General features: G+C 45.9%; 1 protein-coding gene across 2 annotated transcripts in view; it reads right to left on the reverse strand.

Annotated features, from left to right (window-relative positions):
- Positions 1–12,913: 12,913 nt before the first annotated feature.
- The window catches only part of FRMD4B (FERM domain containing 4B), a 148,983-nt gene continuing 145,243 nt past the window's right edge, over positions 12,914–16,653 (reverse strand). For both annotated transcript variants that reach the window (XM_067303467.1, XM_067303466.1), the window contains exons 22-23: positions 16,006–16,138; positions 12,914–14,628 (exon numbers count right to left, since the gene is read on the reverse strand). In XM_067303467.1, the coding sequence (XP_067159568.1) occupies positions 14,508–14,628; positions 16,006–16,138 (254 nt within the window). In that variant the 3' untranslated portion in view covers positions 12,914–14,507. The remainder of the gene's footprint in view (positions 14,629–16,005; positions 16,139–16,653) is intronic.

Genomic DNA, 16,653 nt, shown 5'->3' on the forward strand with positions numbered 1-16,653 from the left:
GCTCTTTCTTCTCTCCTTCCTATCCTATTGATCTAAACCTAAAGAAAGAGATCAGTTTAAAAGAGGATTTTTCCACTAGCAGCAGTTCGCTCGGTGAAATCGACAACTCCGTGTTTTGGTCATGAGTTGCGGCTGCTCCCGATCTTAGTGTGGGAGACGGACAGGGAGACTAAGTCTATATTAAGCTGCACTTGGCTGGATAAAGAGAATTTATGGAGATGCTGCCATGCTCCGTTTTCAGCAACTTGTCAGCTGTGCAAACTCCTCTGACATTTCAGTGCAGCTGGTGCGTCCCCATTGAGTAACGCAGAAGATGGCCATTTTCTAGAGGATTCCCGTGGCACCGTGCCTTGAATGTCTCGCCGTATGCATGAATCGCCACAGGTCCGCAGAGTGAAATTAATATCACCTGCGACGTACGTGGAGTGAAATACTATAGTGCAAGAAGCATCAGCGCAAGGTCTGTGTATCGATAATATCTCAAGATGGCTTTAACAGGGATTTTGGGCAGCTCTTCAGACAGTGCGGGATTTTCTCCTGGTTTTATGGCCTTTGGTGAGTTTGGATGAACACCGAAGGTGGCTTTGATTTGAGTTCATCTGTCACACAGCTGTCTGAGCTCTCCAAATCCAGCTCTTGCCTAAGAAAGAAAACATCCAAGACTTGAGAAGGCAGGTGAAAAATCGGTACCAAGCTTGCCCTGTGCTCGGTGGGAGGGATGCCTGGGGTATGGTGGGGCCTGAAGGATGGCAGGGGCTCTGGAACACGCTAATTAGGGGTTGCTTGCAAGCTCACAGGTGCAGCTCGCTGTACGAAGCTGGGGCAGATGTCTCCTGGGTGCCACGACCCCTCTGCCGCAGCGCTGCTCACCCACAGCTCGATGGCCCTGCTGGGCAGGGACCTCAATCTCAGCAGACTTCCAAGCACCTGTCGTCCCTGCTTCTTAACTACAAGGGAGCACTTTGATTACCTTTTTTATTCTATTTAGCAGCACGCTGAGGGGTGCAGGTCTAAAGACGTCTCTGCCATCTCACGCTGCATGCCCAGGAGAAAGCAGCTGAACCAACAGTGCCTGGAGCCCTGATTAACCTCCTGCCCTTCACAGCCCAGGAGTAATGTAGATACCTTCTTTCCATCTTGGCGCTGGCACTAGGAGGAGAAATCAGCCCAAGTCCTGTGGGGTGGCCAGGGTCCCCAGAGAAAGGGTAACGCTGTTTTTAGTGGCAATCCCTGTCGCGCTTGGTTGGTCATACAACACTGAGATCGGCATGATCGGATTCTCCTTCCTGGGAGATAACACCTGGACAGAGACAAGGATTTGGGGGCGTTTTGCTCCAAGGCTATTTTGAGTATTTTAGCTCAATGGGCTGGGTTCTTTAGGCTCCTCATCCTAGCCAAGGTCTTCAGGGACTCCGGATAAATGAATAGTTTCTGTTTGAAGTCCCTAATGTGCGACTCAGTCAGTAGATTCAGACATGCATAAATACATCTGGCCTGACTCTATCATGGACATTATCTGCACTGTCAACAGATCATGGCTGGCACTTCATCTAAGGTTCATCTTTTCCCTTCTTAGGGAATTAGTGAGTGCCAATTAGTGAGTACAAACATATACTTTGCTAGTATTCGTAGAACTGATATAACTATAGAAGATTATTTGAAATTGTTTTTTCTTTAAGTCTCAATTCTAGCTTAAAAGGACTTCTTTGCTTAGAATATTTTGTATGCTGCTAAATTTACACGGCAAACCAGAAAGCTGTATCATTGACACTTCTGAGTTCACGGCTGCTTCGTAAAAGCTAAGTAGCGTGGGCTGGTAATTTCTCTACTGCAACACAGTTTCCATATGACACAGTTTGGACTGTTCATTTGATTAAGAAGATTTCCTTTCATCATTCCGTATTTCATATTCTTTACAGGGGGTATCAAATCAAATCCTCACCTTGCAACTGTGAATGCATCTTTCATAGGAAAAAAAAAATGCACACAATAGGCTGTGAAACCAAGTCTCACCAAAATTTAAGCTGTATTTCTCATCGCAGCCTCAACCATGCTCTGCTGGAGTTTGTCAGCAGCAAAATAGTCTCTGCATGATGGTTGTCCCTGCTGAGTTTAATAACAACAAGAAACATGGTGTTCAAAGCCCTGTTAGCCTCTGTTAAAATGCTGTAAACCAAAGGTCTTCATTTGACTAAAGTTCTTACATGGAAGTTTAGAGGGCGAAAATTTAACAACAAAATAAATAGTAAAGGAAAAGAGAACAAAAAAGCAAGCCAAGAAGGTAATGGTTCTTTGCCCCTTCAATATTTCAAGGGACATCCTTATTTTATATTATGCAGTAGCAAGCACAACAGCAGACCCACACATCAATCTGCCTGGTCTAGCACTTTTAACCCCCAGCAATTGCTGTCCATAATAGAGTCCATAAATGGTTTCCTGATGTTATCAAATAAATCAATGCTCTTCTGTGGCTGGTATGTTATTCTCCCAGACGATGCAGTTTAGGTCATAGAAACTGTCTATTCAGTGGTTACAAATTGCTTGCTGATTTCTTGATGGTAAATAAAGTCCCTGGCCACCTTCTTATATTTCCATGATCTTCAGCCAGGCCATCTTGGGCTGCGATCTTGTTAGATCTCCTAAGTTAAGCAGGGTCAAACCCATGAAGTCCTCTAGAGAGGGAAAACAGGGATACTGAGAACACTACCAGGGATTAAAAAGGCAGGTTTTCTTCCAAGTAGAAATATATCTCTTGTCCCATATTGCAATTAGGAAATACTATACTTCTGGGAGTGATATCTTCTATGTCAGACGCAAAACGAAGGCCTGACCTGTGACACCTCTCCCGGTTACATGGGTGCTAATCCTAGAGAATCCCAAGGTATCACGTTTTGCCTACTTTAGGTCTCCTCCACAAATTAGATCGAGTGCAGGATTCACTTCCTTTTCTAACACGTTGCTTAGTGTTTTGGTGCACTGGAAACAAGCACGTTAAGGGGACAAACGACACCCTCCATGCTGAAGACACACGCGTGGCCAAATCTAGAGGTCTTCTCCAAGGCAAAACTCCCATCTTCTTCCCAGTAACCTTTGCAAGTATTTGTCTCAGAGTTTTCCAAAATAATCACTAATTCTATCATCTTTCTTAAGACAAAGTGTTTTGTATAGCAAAGGGACTTCCATTGCTGTCACCTGTTATTTTCATGCCAATTTGCTACTTGCTCAAGAATCCCAGGACTAGCGAGCTCCCGTACAAGGTGCTCTGTTACCAATGGTGCAAAGTGCAAAGTTATTCCAGCAGCAATATGCAAAATATTACCGAAAGACAAGTAGCAGATAAATAAGTAGGTAAGGGGAAAGGAGGCTGGAAAGACAAGGTAACTGTACAGACAGTCCTTTATCAGTCATAGATCAAGGGGTCCTCAGGAGTTGGCTAATGTCATTATTCTCTTCCATTAGGGATCATACTCTAACACCAAATACATGGTTAAAAATCAGCTTAGGATACATTACTGAACTCTGAGTCTGGAATTGGCAGAAAGGAAAACAGCATTTCCAGATCATTGCCGATGCCAGGGACAGATCTGGCAAAGGCAGAGCTGATGTTTACTGGAGTGACGCCACCTCAGTGTCTCGAAACGTGATTCATTGTCAGGGCCGCCAGCAAATCGCTCCCAGCTCTGCCACAGGTTTGGGGAATCGCACGTGATTCCTGGCAGCAACAACAACACATCTCCCTTCTTTCTTTTGCCCCAAAGAGCCCAAATCATTGCCTGCAGCCTACAGCAACCACCAGCGTATCATCACGCGCTGAAATGGAGATAACACAGCCCACCAGCTCGTGGGGTCCCATCACTCACGCAGCCGGCAGCCCGGCCGGGAAATGCGCAGCTGCTCCTTAGCAAAACACAAAAGCTCTCCGTCCACGTGAAAGAGCTCCCCGTGTTTTTGATGTGAAGGAAGATGGATTTGCTGCAGTAGGTACTCAGGCCTGGGTGGGATGTGGAGGGGGTCATCACCCAAGCAGTTTAAAACAGTCCTCATGAAACATGGAATAAAGCAAAAATCTCCACGCTTTGATAGATAACGTGCCAAGGACCACGCAGATCTTTTGGCTACACTGTGAAGCCAGCACCAGCCAGGCGCTGGAGGGACAAAGCTTCTTTCATCCCAAAACTACTTCTTCCCTGCCTGTTATCTCAGGCTCAGAGCAGGTTAGCGTTCACATCGCACAGGGGACAGGACTGGGACCTAAAACCTAAACCTAAGGGCTTTCTTCCCCTAAAACGGCCCTGCTGCTCTGATTTTGCTGTCATGCTCTCACCAAGCAAGGCATTTAGAGGTATCCAGCAGATCGAGTCAACAAGCTGCATAAAGGGAAAGATCACGGCAATGCCAAATTTTACTCAGTGAAGCCAATAATTTTAATGTTTCCTGCCACCTGAGCCGATGCTGTGACAACTTGCTCGGAGACCTGGAGACCTCACACGCTTCCCCTCCAGGAGGTCCCCTGGAAACTGTTTTATCGACACGGGTGATAAATAGCTGCCAAAGATGCACGAGAAGGGTATGCAGTATGGACTGGGCTAATGGTCTTCCACTGCCTTTACTGCAGGGCTGGCAAAGATCGTTGAGGAATAGGTCACACTACCACTGATAAACCATCCCCAAATTACATTTTGGGTCCTCCATCAGTTGTGAGGACCTTAGAGAAGCAAAAGCTCTTGCGTTGCATCTCCCAAGCGGCAGGGAGCGATCACAAGGCCGTTCTGCATGGGCTTGAGTCTGCTGCGTTAAAGCGCCCGTCTCGGCACAGGAATGAGCCAGCTGAGATTGCAGGCAGTGCCAGAGTCAAACCCAACATTTATTTTAGGTCTCTGTTTTTGTTTTGTTCGTTATTACTTGGTATTCAAGCAGCCTTTCGAACACGGTCTCCAAACAGGAATAAAAACACAGAGATTTTGGCTGTCCAAGTCCAGCTGATACCTGCACAAAGTGATTCCAGTGGGTAGGAGCTCAAAATTCACACTAAGTAGGTACTTAACAAGTGTTAAATAAAAGCAGTTCAGGAGCAAATGTTAATGTGCTGACAGAAAAAAAGGCTTGTGCTTATTAACGAACAATTCATACCCGTCGCTAACTGTTTCTAAGGCAAGCACTTACGTGTGAGTGAACTCTTGTATGAAAGCCAGCAGAGTCAAGAGTGGGGCTGATTTAATTGATTTTTCTCATCTGTGCATTTTCTTCAAAAATTCCAGCCCATCTCTCTTGAAGGCAAAAGGGTTGACAGGTTTTAAAGTCAAATATCAAGAGGAGTAGACGCTGGTGTCACTTTGACTCTAAGCAGGCCATCAAAACATGCTTCAAGTGCCTAAAATGCGTTCTATTTTTAAGGTAATTGATGGGACACAGGCTGATGCCAAAGACTTTACAGCAATATCTATAGCTTTCATTTTTGCTGATAAAACCCACACATTTATTTTCCTTTATTACCAATCCATGACACTTCCAAGTGCCAAGGCATTAACTGGAACGAGTCGGAAAATGTGCCAACGTAACATAACCTTGCATCACTTTCCAGATTCTTGCAAGCCTCATGGCACAGTCTAAAATTGACAAAGAGCAGCATACACCAAGTATGTCCAGCAGTCCAGCGTAACGCAATACAGGGATTATAAAGGGTCAGATGATGGGTGTCTTAACAACAATAACACTGAGTAACGATAGCAATCAGAGAGAGACACCCTGTGGGAAAGACACCAGGGAGCTTCTTGGAGAAAAACAACACAACAAAACAAAAACGCCCCACGCTTCCAAATTGTTACAGGTATACATATATACACACACGCACACGCATATGTATCTCACCCTGCCCCTGCAGTCACTAAATCACTGCATGTCACTGAGTCAGTCTAGTGTTTTCCTGCTGCTCAAACTGGAGCAAACTGAACTCTGCCACCCATTTCCATGAGACCTGGACGAGCCTAATTTGACCCAATAGGCTAAAGAGCAGAGTTGGTTTTTTGGGCTGTTTTGTTTTTGTTTTGTTTTGCAGTTGCCTTTTTCAGAGAAGTCTAAGAGTGCACTAGGGCTGCGAGCAGATAAACTGCGTCCCCACTAGGCAATAGTCAACTTTTGATATCATCATCCGGATTCCTTATTAGAGGGAAAAGGAAAGTTTAAAAAGCGTAATAGAGAGAAAGGGGGAACGTGGAAGGGAGATCGATCACGCCAGAAATTAAGGAACAAAAATTTTAGTCTATGGCAGGGTAATGACACCACACACTGACAAATGCAAAATAATCCAGCAGGGAAAAGCACATGGAAGCCAAATGCATATGTCTTACTTTACATTAAGAATGGTCAAATAATTAGCTGATAGGTTTTTAAACCATTTAAACTGCTTTAAATGATTAAAAAAAAAAAATCATTCAAAATCCATGATTCTTGGGAGCATCGTGAACGTTAATGGCAGCTGGGGGGGACCAAGAGCGACAGACGAAGTCCTCAGTGCCCCAGAGCAACCCAGGCCAATCCGCCGGCCTCCTCAGAGCTCCATATTTTGCCCCAGAAGCCTGTGTTTCTGTGCTTAACAAGTTTGCCGAGGAGCAGCACTAGGCCTAGCCTGTGCTCCCCTCGTATCCCAGGGCTGCTCGATTGCCAGTACAAAGACCCTTTTGCTTCTTCCTTGGCCATCCTTTGCAGCAGGCCCGCTTGCTTTCAAAGCGGCTCAAGCAGTCCTCCCCAGGCCGCTAAAGGTGAGCGAGCCATTTTTTGTGCAATGCTTATTTGCACCGAAGCAGGTCTGCGGCTGCAGGAGGGAGGTACTACTGCCGGGCTTGATTTATGGTGTGAACACGGGCAAAATGCTGAAATAGTCAGTGCTGCTTATGTTCTACTGACTTGATATATTACTTACCTATCTCCTGTTATTTACTTAACATCTGTAAAGTATTTCAAAATACCTGAACGCTTTCATCTCTACAGCGGTTCATTGCTCATATTCCAAAAGCACAGAGCTAACAGCTTGCAAGTAAATTAAAATGAACCTGTGGTGAAAGAAAATGGGTCTGTAGGAGACTAGAAAGGATTCCATTATTTTATGGGAAAGAGTTGATTCAAGAAATTCGGTAGGGAATATTGAATGTTTAACCACAACTTCACAGACTGAACTATGGTCCTACTTTTCACTAGCGTTGGATGTGCAAGAGCAGAAGGGCTGCCCTGGGTGGCCGGACGTGGCGCCTCCTGGTTGGGGTGGGACAGGAACATACACAGGCACTTTCAAGCACATCAACAGACCTGAAGAGTTTGAATGAAGACAGGCCAAAACCGTGAGTTTCCAGTCTGAGCTGGAGCTTTCCCAAGGCCAGGTTCAAGCATGGCTCTAGTTTTAATATCACTTTCACCCTTTCGCTACCAAACAGGGTGAGAGGATTGTAAGCCGTTGGCTTTGCTCTCATGTGCTCTGCGCTCTCTGGGTTTGCATGGCAGAGTATCAAGCATGACAAAAGCCTCACGCTAAAATCAGTAGCTAGAATTAAATTTTAAAATGTCCTTTTCCTTTGTCAGCCAAATTTACAATTTCCCTCCAAATGCTACATGCCAGTACTATTAAATCAGAAGTGTTACAGCATGAAGCTAAGGACTCTTTGAGGAGTGACAGTCTTCATCATAACCCTTTAAATGGACAATCTCCTCCATGTTTATATCAAGCACTCCTAATTCGACAGGGCAGACAGTGAAAAAAATCAATGAGCCAACAGATTAGATACACGTAAAAATTGTCTCACTCTGGGAAACGATGTCGCCCTTGGCATTAAACGTAGGGGCGCCTCTTTCTTTTATAACGTCCAAACCTGCCACAGTCCCGTACCCAGTGTCACCCCGCCATCAAAACGCGCCCGCTGGTAACGACGCTGGCAAAGACACATGCGATCGCTTCAGTACGTGAGCGCGGGGCCCGTCCTTCCCTAACCTTAGCCCGGGAACAGGTGGCCGGGGGTCGGCTAGAGTTACTCCAGCCGAGGCCCTGCTGGCTGCAAGCTTTTCTCACTCTGTATCTCCTCAATGACACTCTAACGATCAAATATAAACTGAGACTCATGCTTGTTGCCTTCGAGATGGGCAGGAGATGCCCTGGAAGACGCAGCACATCGCTCTGCAGTCAAGGGCTTGCTGAAGGATTTACGGCGACTCCCTCCCTGCGGGAAAGGCACGGATAATAAAGTTGGATGGACGGCAAAGGATGTCTTCTTAGGATCTTGTTACTCTTCCGCAAAGGCCCTGACATCCCTCCGTGCGCGCTGTCCTCCTGTTCTGCCAGCCCTGACCCCTGCCTGCACTGTCCCTTTTTCCAAGCAGGAGATGTCACGCCAGATTTTACTTGTTGCATCTGGGCTTGGGGTAGTTGTCCTCCATGATCTATCCTTCCTTGGAAGGTGATCCGTACGGTCCCAAATCTGAACCTATCAGCTGTAAGGGGGAGAGCGGAAGGTCCTGCTAAACAAGGCAGGCAGCTATGCATCAGATGGGTGTCATCATCCCGACCTGCTGGCAGCGTTTGCATCAGAGCAAGGCTTGGGAAGGGGGAAAGCTGTCTTTTTCGGAAAGCTCAGCCCTTGTTTTGTCGGGCACTGCAGACGCGCTGTCTGCACCAGAAAGCACATGGCAGATTGGTGACAGGACAGGGCAGGTGGAGGAGCAGCTACGCAGGGGGGAAAGAGAGTGGGTGACAATAAAACAACTGTGCAGTTGCCTCTTTTTTCTCCCTTCACACCCATGGTGTCACTCTGTAGGTCCCGACACTGAGGTCGGGCTTGAAGAGAGACTGGAGTTTCCAAAGTCCCGACCACACTTCAGTGAGAGCAAGGACCATTGCTGGAACTACAATTTGCAACAAAATCCGTGACACAGACCTTGTATCTTAAAATATGGAAGGAAGCCATGCTCGGTCCCATCCGTTCCCCCTGGAAATGTCTCTCTTCCTTTGGTTCACTGTCTACATTGGGATGAAGACCCATTTTCTCACCAAATGGTGAAACAGCAAACATCCACATCAATACACAGTTTAGCGCTACCCAAATTACATAAAATCAAATGTTAATTGATTATAATGAAGGTTGTATTAAGTGGAAAACCATGGGCTGTATCCATACGGGAGCTGCAGGTTCCATACCCTGCTCTGCACAAATACCGTGCTAATTGCTTCACTTGATTGGAAAGCCCTATTTGCTCCCGCCAGGCACGTGCAAAGAGTCAGGGCTGCCAGCTGCAATGGGCTGTTACCATCTCTAAGACAAGAACAAGGACAAGAGAAAAACCACAAGAAAAAACCCACAGAACTGTTTATGTCTTCACACGTTTGCAAAATAAAAGAAGAACTTTTTCCCCACTATGTTTATCTCAAACTGGTTGCAAAAAGTGAAAGCAGTAGAGTAGTAGAGGAGTAATTTGAACCCCCCTACAGGAAGTTTTGATACCAAAAAGATAAAAACATTCCTTAGGACATGAAGTTTCTCCTCTAGCACAAAATGCCTAGCAAAAAAAAAAAAAAAAAAAAGCTGTGGAAAAAGATAATCCGACTTCTAAAATTAATAACTGTTAAATAATAAAAAAATACAGTTAAAAAAAAGTTTGCTCCTATCTGCTTTACCCTGATGGTTTTCAATGTTTGTGTCAAGCCCTAGTACTGAAGCTCTCAGCTTCCTACCTTCAAAATGTATTAAATACGACAGAAAAGCATAGAGCACATTCAGGAATAGCGTAGAAAGTGGAAATCTTCCTCGGAGAGGCAGTAACTTCTTCAGAAGGTGCAAGGCAAGCGGGCTCAGGGCAGCTTCCCTCCAGGCCCGGGAGCCGCTGTGCAAGCAGCCCTCTTGCATTAAACTCCAAGCCCAGGAGATGGAGCAAACCCGCAGCCTTTGCAGCATCTCCTACAACGGTTCAGCACGTGCCGAGCCGCGCTGGAGCTGCGGAGGAGCTGCACAGCTTCACTGCGTGCAAAACTTTTTCTCCGCTGGCTGCAATGTCGCCTTTTTTAAGCCGGACAAGTCTAGGATGATAAACCAAAGCTTGGCAGAAGCCTGTGACAGTCACGTCACATACTGAGTCACGCTGGCCAGCAAATTGCATGTAAACATTCAGATGAGTTTTAAAGATTTGTGAACTTCCGAGGTCCTGCAGTGAAATACATTTAGAATAACCCTGGATTCTGGCAAGTTCTGCTTCACAAAGACCTGATTTTAAGCAACGCACTGGGAATTGGGCAAAGCAGGATTCAGCCCCCAAATCCAGTGGCCACCACGGGCTCGGCCCATGGCCTTGGTGCTGCCCAACGGAGGCCTGAGCTCGGAGCGGCACCGGCTCCACGGGACCGGGAGCAACTCCCTTCGGGGCTTGTCCCCCTCCATCCTCCGAGTATCTCCGTTGCTAACGGCATAAAAAAAAGCAGGCAGCAATTAAAAATATCAAACATTGCACAGTGCCCCGATACCTTTCTGATGATCCCTGGTGAGGGCTACTTTTTCTTCTTCACCCCTCAGCGTTTATAAAGCTTTGCGCAGTGCTCCGCTTTGCGTGGTTTTGTGCGGGTTTCTATCTCCTCTCCACGCTCTCGTCTCGTCGGCAGCATCTTCAACCTTCTGGAGAAGAGAGAGACATTCGGGACGTCATAAATTTAACTCTATGGGTCTGTGGCTGTTTCATATTTGTGATTCACGTTGGTCAAATCCTGGCTTTGTTCTGTATCACGCTAGATAAATATTTCTAAGTATTTCTTCAAACTGAAAGGGGCAGAAAGGATCTGAGAGGAACATGGGAGCTCATCACTGGCGCTGGTTAGTCACTAGGTGTCCTCACGACTCCTGATGAAGAAAGGCTGCGGAAAAAAATTGTTTAAAGAGCTGAAAACAGGGACGAAGTAGCAATTCAGACAAACCAGGTGATTTGTATTCCAGCTCTGAACAATTATGCTAATAATTACAACCATGTCTTTATTACCTTCTCAGCTGCATTGCACAGGGCTGGTTTCCCCAAAGAGTTGTACGTGTGCACTGAAACATCGCTCCAGAAACGTGGTGCAATAAAGAAAGAAACCTGAGATCTACAAAAGGCAAAATTAAGCAAAACCTTAGCTCTTTAGGGCCCCAGGGATTCTGGACAGGAGGTGCTGCAATGAGCCCTTGAGAGCAGAGCAGGCAGGGCAGGAATCACCTTTGCTGAAAATGGGGAGCTACTGGCAAAAATGAGGGGCTGGTGTCAGTCCCAAATAGAGCAAGTTGGACTCAACACAAACCCACCTAAAATTCCCATGCTCTCAGCCCGATCATCCCAAATTATCCTGGTACTATCAGGGCAGCTCTGGAGGCCTGGCCAGGCACCAGCGTCGTGCCAACACAGATGTGTTAGACTGAGCTACATCCTGAGCAAGAATAGAAAAGCCAATACAAAATTCAATGGATGCGGCACTAAAATAAAGGAATGTAAACAATGCTTTAAATGGGGACCAGGTCTTGTCGCACATCTCATTTCCTTTCCCAAACAAAACTCTTTGGGACTATTGACAAGTGACTGTGAACATGTACCGATATCATTAATTCTTTGTAAGGCATTGGACTTCGTACCACACAGCTTCCTGTTAGAAACACTAACGTTTTATAATAGCAGCAAAGCACGTGCTTAACGTATGAAGAACTTGCTGACTGAGCCTCCCAAACTCCTAGGGGAAACGGAAAGATATGACGAGACGGGAGTGTGTTCAGCAGGGACTTTTGCAGATTCTTCTTGCTGATATTTTCACCAGCAATCCAGAAATAAGTATAAAATGCAGTGCTGCTTAAAGCTGTGGATGCCACAAAATGTAGGGAATGAGAAATAACTGGGAAGAGAGGACAGTGGTACTGAACGACCTGGACTGCTTGGCGAAGTGGGTGCAAACAGGGTTATACACCTTGAAGCCAGGTTGCTCCTCCAGGAGCGCGGGTGTCTCGCAGGGCACAAACTCGAAAGAGGACCTGGCGGGTCGGGGCAGAGGAGCAACGCGACCTTCCAGCGCCATGCTCCAACAGCGAAGGCTGCAGCCACCTCCAGATGCAGGCAGAGCTGAGCAGGAGACACTTCCAGAAACATGAGGCCACCTCTACCCCTGCAGTCCCGAGACTGCTGTTGTCAGCCTCCGTAGCCTCCCACTATCTGCTTTGAAAAATAGATGCTGAGGAACAGAAGAAGGAAAGACCTGCAAAATGTTTCTGAAGGCTGGAAAACCAGAGGCCAGCTCTTTGCTTTACGGCAGGACGGCAAGTGCCTCCCCAGGGGAAGGCACCGACAGGCCCCAGGGACAGCCACGGGCCCTCCTCCCCTCACGTTCAGAGCCAATATTGAGCTGGGCAGCTCCACCTGGACGCACCGACATCGCCGTTATTGGTGTAAATCCTCTGCATCAAGCAGCAGCAGAGCCGTGGAGCTGGGGCTGAGCCCTGCCGGCAGCTACGCCGGGCGCCTCGCTCTGCCGCAGCTCCTCTTCGGGCAGCCTGGGGCAAGGAGAGGTGCGGAGCTGCTGCTGGAGGGGTTGGCAGCCCCGCGGAGAGCAAGCAAGCCCCCGAGAAGCAGGAGCTGCTCTGCCCTTTACCCACGCAGGAAGAGAAAACCGACAAGGGAGCTGCAGGTGAGGCATCGAGGCTGCCAGTGGAGATTAGATTACAGCAAACAAGCGCCCTTAGTCGCTCCCGTGCCATCGTGGGAGACCTCTCGTCCAGCGGTGCCTGGCCCCAGGCGAGGGGCAGTCACCGCGCTCTGCCTCGCGCGCCTTCCCTCGCCTCCGGGAGAGCGGCTGAGGCTTCCTTTAAAGCTGTGAAATAACGCACACTGCTTTCTTCTGAAAGCTCAAATAGAAATAGGAGGAATACCGAAAGGGTTTTGATAGCACACTTTTTAGTTTATTGACCTATACAAAATAATAGGTCTAAAAAATTCAGAAGTAGTAAAAGAATAAGCAAAAAGAGCTTTCGCATTTCTAGAAGGCTATACAAATATGCAAAAAAAAGAAATAAGTTATTTTTTATTTTGTTTTTGTTTGTTTAATTCCAAATCGCGACTCTAATAATACAAATGACTAAGTACCAGCTTAACAGTTGTGTCCTTCTGTATATATATTACATGCTCTGGAATATTGGTAAAAAATGTCAAAAAGGTTTATCAGAAACTTTTCTATTCACAATATGAACAAGGAGTAGCTAACCCTCTGTATAAAAGAAAAAAGAGCACCATTTTATGGAACCTTGAAGCACAGTACAGCTGAGAAATGAGAGATATTTTACAGTATGCAAGTGACTTGCTGTAAATGACACAAGATAACCCATGCTAATTTGTTCCTACAGATGGATGATATGAGGTAGGTTTATCCCTCCTAGATCAAAACTGCAGTCGCACTTTTTTCGAAACAAATGGTTTTGTGAAAACGCTGTTCTGTCACTTAGTGACTTTGCAATGCACCTGGCAGTTCAGATGACTTGTGGTACAATTCTAATGCCCTTAATTTTAAGGCACCCACTTGGTTGGTCGGTTACGTTTGCCTCCACCTTAAAATACTGGCCATTACAATCAAATTGTTCAATGTGTGATAACTAGAGCGCTCCATTTCGATCCTCAATTCGATATGGCAGAGCAAAATGTAACTGTTACCCAATTAACAGTTCACCGTGCACCCACTGTGAAAATCTGCATCCTCATCTGCACAATCATATTGTACCATGGAAAGTTCATTAAGCGTGAGGTTATTAATTACACTTTATCATGGAAAAGAGTTCAAAGTTTACTGCTTCTGTTTCCAAAATCCACAACCACCTATAGTTTTACATGACATATTGTGACAGCAAATACCTTTCCTTCCAGAACTAGCTTGTGGTGCTAACAAACACTCTTAACAACACCTCGAATATGGATAAACTCATTCAAACCTCCATTAAAAAAAAATCCAGCCTTCCTTCAAGTAATGATCCAATACTGATTAAGTCACCCTTTGCCTCATTCACACACACAGTATCTATCCTTCATAGGCTTATGAAAGTCCTTCCAGGTCATCATAAGCCATGGGAGAAGAAATTTCCATTTCTTCTTCTTTCAGACATGGGAATTGTGCTCCTAAAACTCCTGTTTTTCCATAAGAGTTCCCTTTTCACATTTTTTTTGAGGTTTGCCTTCAACATCTTCCAATCTTCCAAAAAGTGCTTGCTAAATATAAATACTTCAACCAAGTGCTGCATCTTGTCATAGATTAAACTGTGGCTTGCCCTTGCTCACGCAGGCTATCTGGATTCAGAAAGAAATGCCATTCTGGGTAAGACTTTGTAGTTTTGCTATAGTCCCTCTTAATGCTGAATTTCAATCTTTCCCAGCAAAACGGAATACTTCCTTCTTGTTTGCTTTGGAAGCTCCACCTAAGATGTCCTTCAAAGTAACAGCATTTTGTGCAAGGCACGCAAGGGTACGAACGCAGGGCTGCAAGCGGTCTACACAAGTGTCCCAGGCTTTGAATCCTCGTGCCAAAATAACCTCTGCTCGTTACTGTGCAAGTCATCTTCCAACTGGCTCTCGTCATCACCACCCAGCTGGCTTGTCTCTGCATAAGCTCTGCAAAAGAGAGAGGGGCATCAGTGATAAGCACGAGCCGAGGATCTTCCCCAGACTCCCAGGTGCTGCTCTGGCAGCGCGTAAACTGGAGAGGCCGAGCCCCATCCCATCTCCGCGCTGCCAGTACAACTCACGCTAATCCCACGGGACTTCAAGTAACACTGATTATTGAGAGTTTAACCCCAGCATAATTTGGACCCAAATACAACCCCAGATTTTGTGCTGTAATTCATCAGACTGTGAGCAACAGGATCTCAGCAGCTCAAGTGTCAAGACTGTAGAATGTATCGATTGCCCAGTTGCCATAATCACATTAAAACAAAATAAAACAGATGAATGATTGAATGGGGGATTCAGAATTCGGAAAATTAATAGCTAATACACTTCATATAGATAAAACTGTGAAAATAAGCAGAGTTTTTCAAAGCCCAATTATAGGAAGTTAAGAAATTAGTAGAAACTCTTTAAACACTGTTACGGTAGATCTTTTTAATCACTGCAATAAAAAAGCCTAAGGCATTTAGTTTAAAAACAAGGATCTAGGAGAAGCTTTCAAATTCTTTTCTTATACTTTGTTTCATTTTAAAACAGATGAAAAACTCGGTAATTGCACACACACCAACCTGGCAGCAAGCACAAACTGCAATCCATTAAGCAGGACACACAAATGTGGGGTACTTACTACAGCTGGCTACACTGGGCACAAGAGCACTTAAATAGGATCGCATTTCTGCGGGCAGCGCCATTCCCCTGGACAGAAAGCCTCTGTCCTCACTGATAACAGGTGGCGTAGGAGAGCGGAGGGAGGAGACGGAAAGCACCAAGTAGAAGAAGCAAGAGAGCTGCATGAATCTCTGTAACATCAGAGTGAAATCCTGCTCCATGGGTTAAGCTCTCCCTTGAGACATGTTTTGGCTTATTAATGGCACTACTGATGTCGGTATTGCCTTTGAGCACCAGCACACAGACGTGAGGTTGAAGAGAAGCAGTTCTTTCCTCATTTTTGCAGGAGTTTATCAGCATGGCTTCAGGCAGCATGGCAAGGTGCAGGACAGACCTCCTCCCGCAGCGCGGTACCGCTAACGCTGCTCCAACCATCGCTGCTACTGGGGAGTGCAAGCTCTTTGATTGTCCACCATCCACAGGAAAGGACTGTGCAACAGAGGACATCAGCCTTCACTATGCCCACTTCCCCCTTCCCTGAATGTTGTTGGCATAATCAGGCTGGTCTACACCACTAGAAAACGACCTGCTCTCTTGAAGTCAGTTTTATTACTCTTCATCCTGGCTCTCTGAAACCAAGCGGCTTTCCTCAGAAGTTTTTGTAGTCTATAAAACATACGAGGAAGGGCAGAAATCTTGATATAGTCTACTCACCTGCTCTGCAAAGGAAGGTTGCCATAAACATTCCCATAACAGCTGGCATAAGAGGAATGAGATAATGTATCGTAATCTGAAAGTCCTAGTGCAGGTGGGTTCCGCCAGGTCCCAGCAGTGTTTGCAGAAGATGCTAGAATTAAAAAAAGAAAAAAAAATTGCACCAAATTAGATCTTTCTCTAGTTAAATCAGCTGAAAGAGGGAGACAATTCTCATTAGTGATCTCCACAGGTTTCTGCAGGGGACGCAAGCAGAGAACGCAAACACAAAATGTGATTTACAAGCACTGTGAGGAGCAAAGCACTGCACGTGCAGTATTTCAGTGTTATGCAATATCTCTTTAAAAAGACTTCATGACCCAGCAATGCTCATTGTACTGTATTTTGGAAACCATCAGAGCAACCGCATGGACATGGCGTAAAGTCTTGCACATTGCTTGTATTTGGTAAACATGCCTGTTTGAAACCTATATGGACCCGTAGGGCTTGTTTGCACTACTGCATTTACAACGAGCAAAAGGCACTATTAGCAATGGGGGAAGGCAACAAGTAACCGAGAGCGCTCTGCGTACAGCTCCCATCCCAAACTCCTCTTGGCAATCACACATCAACTCTGCAATGTCTACAGAGGGAAGCAAACAAGTCTTC

The sequence above is a fragment of the Apteryx mantelli genome, chromosome 12 (assembly GCF_036417845.1).
Source record: "Apteryx mantelli isolate bAptMan1 chromosome 12, bAptMan1.hap1, whole genome shotgun sequence".
Taxonomy (NCBI): Eukaryota; Metazoa; Chordata; class Aves; order Apterygiformes; family Apterygidae; genus Apteryx; species Apteryx mantelli.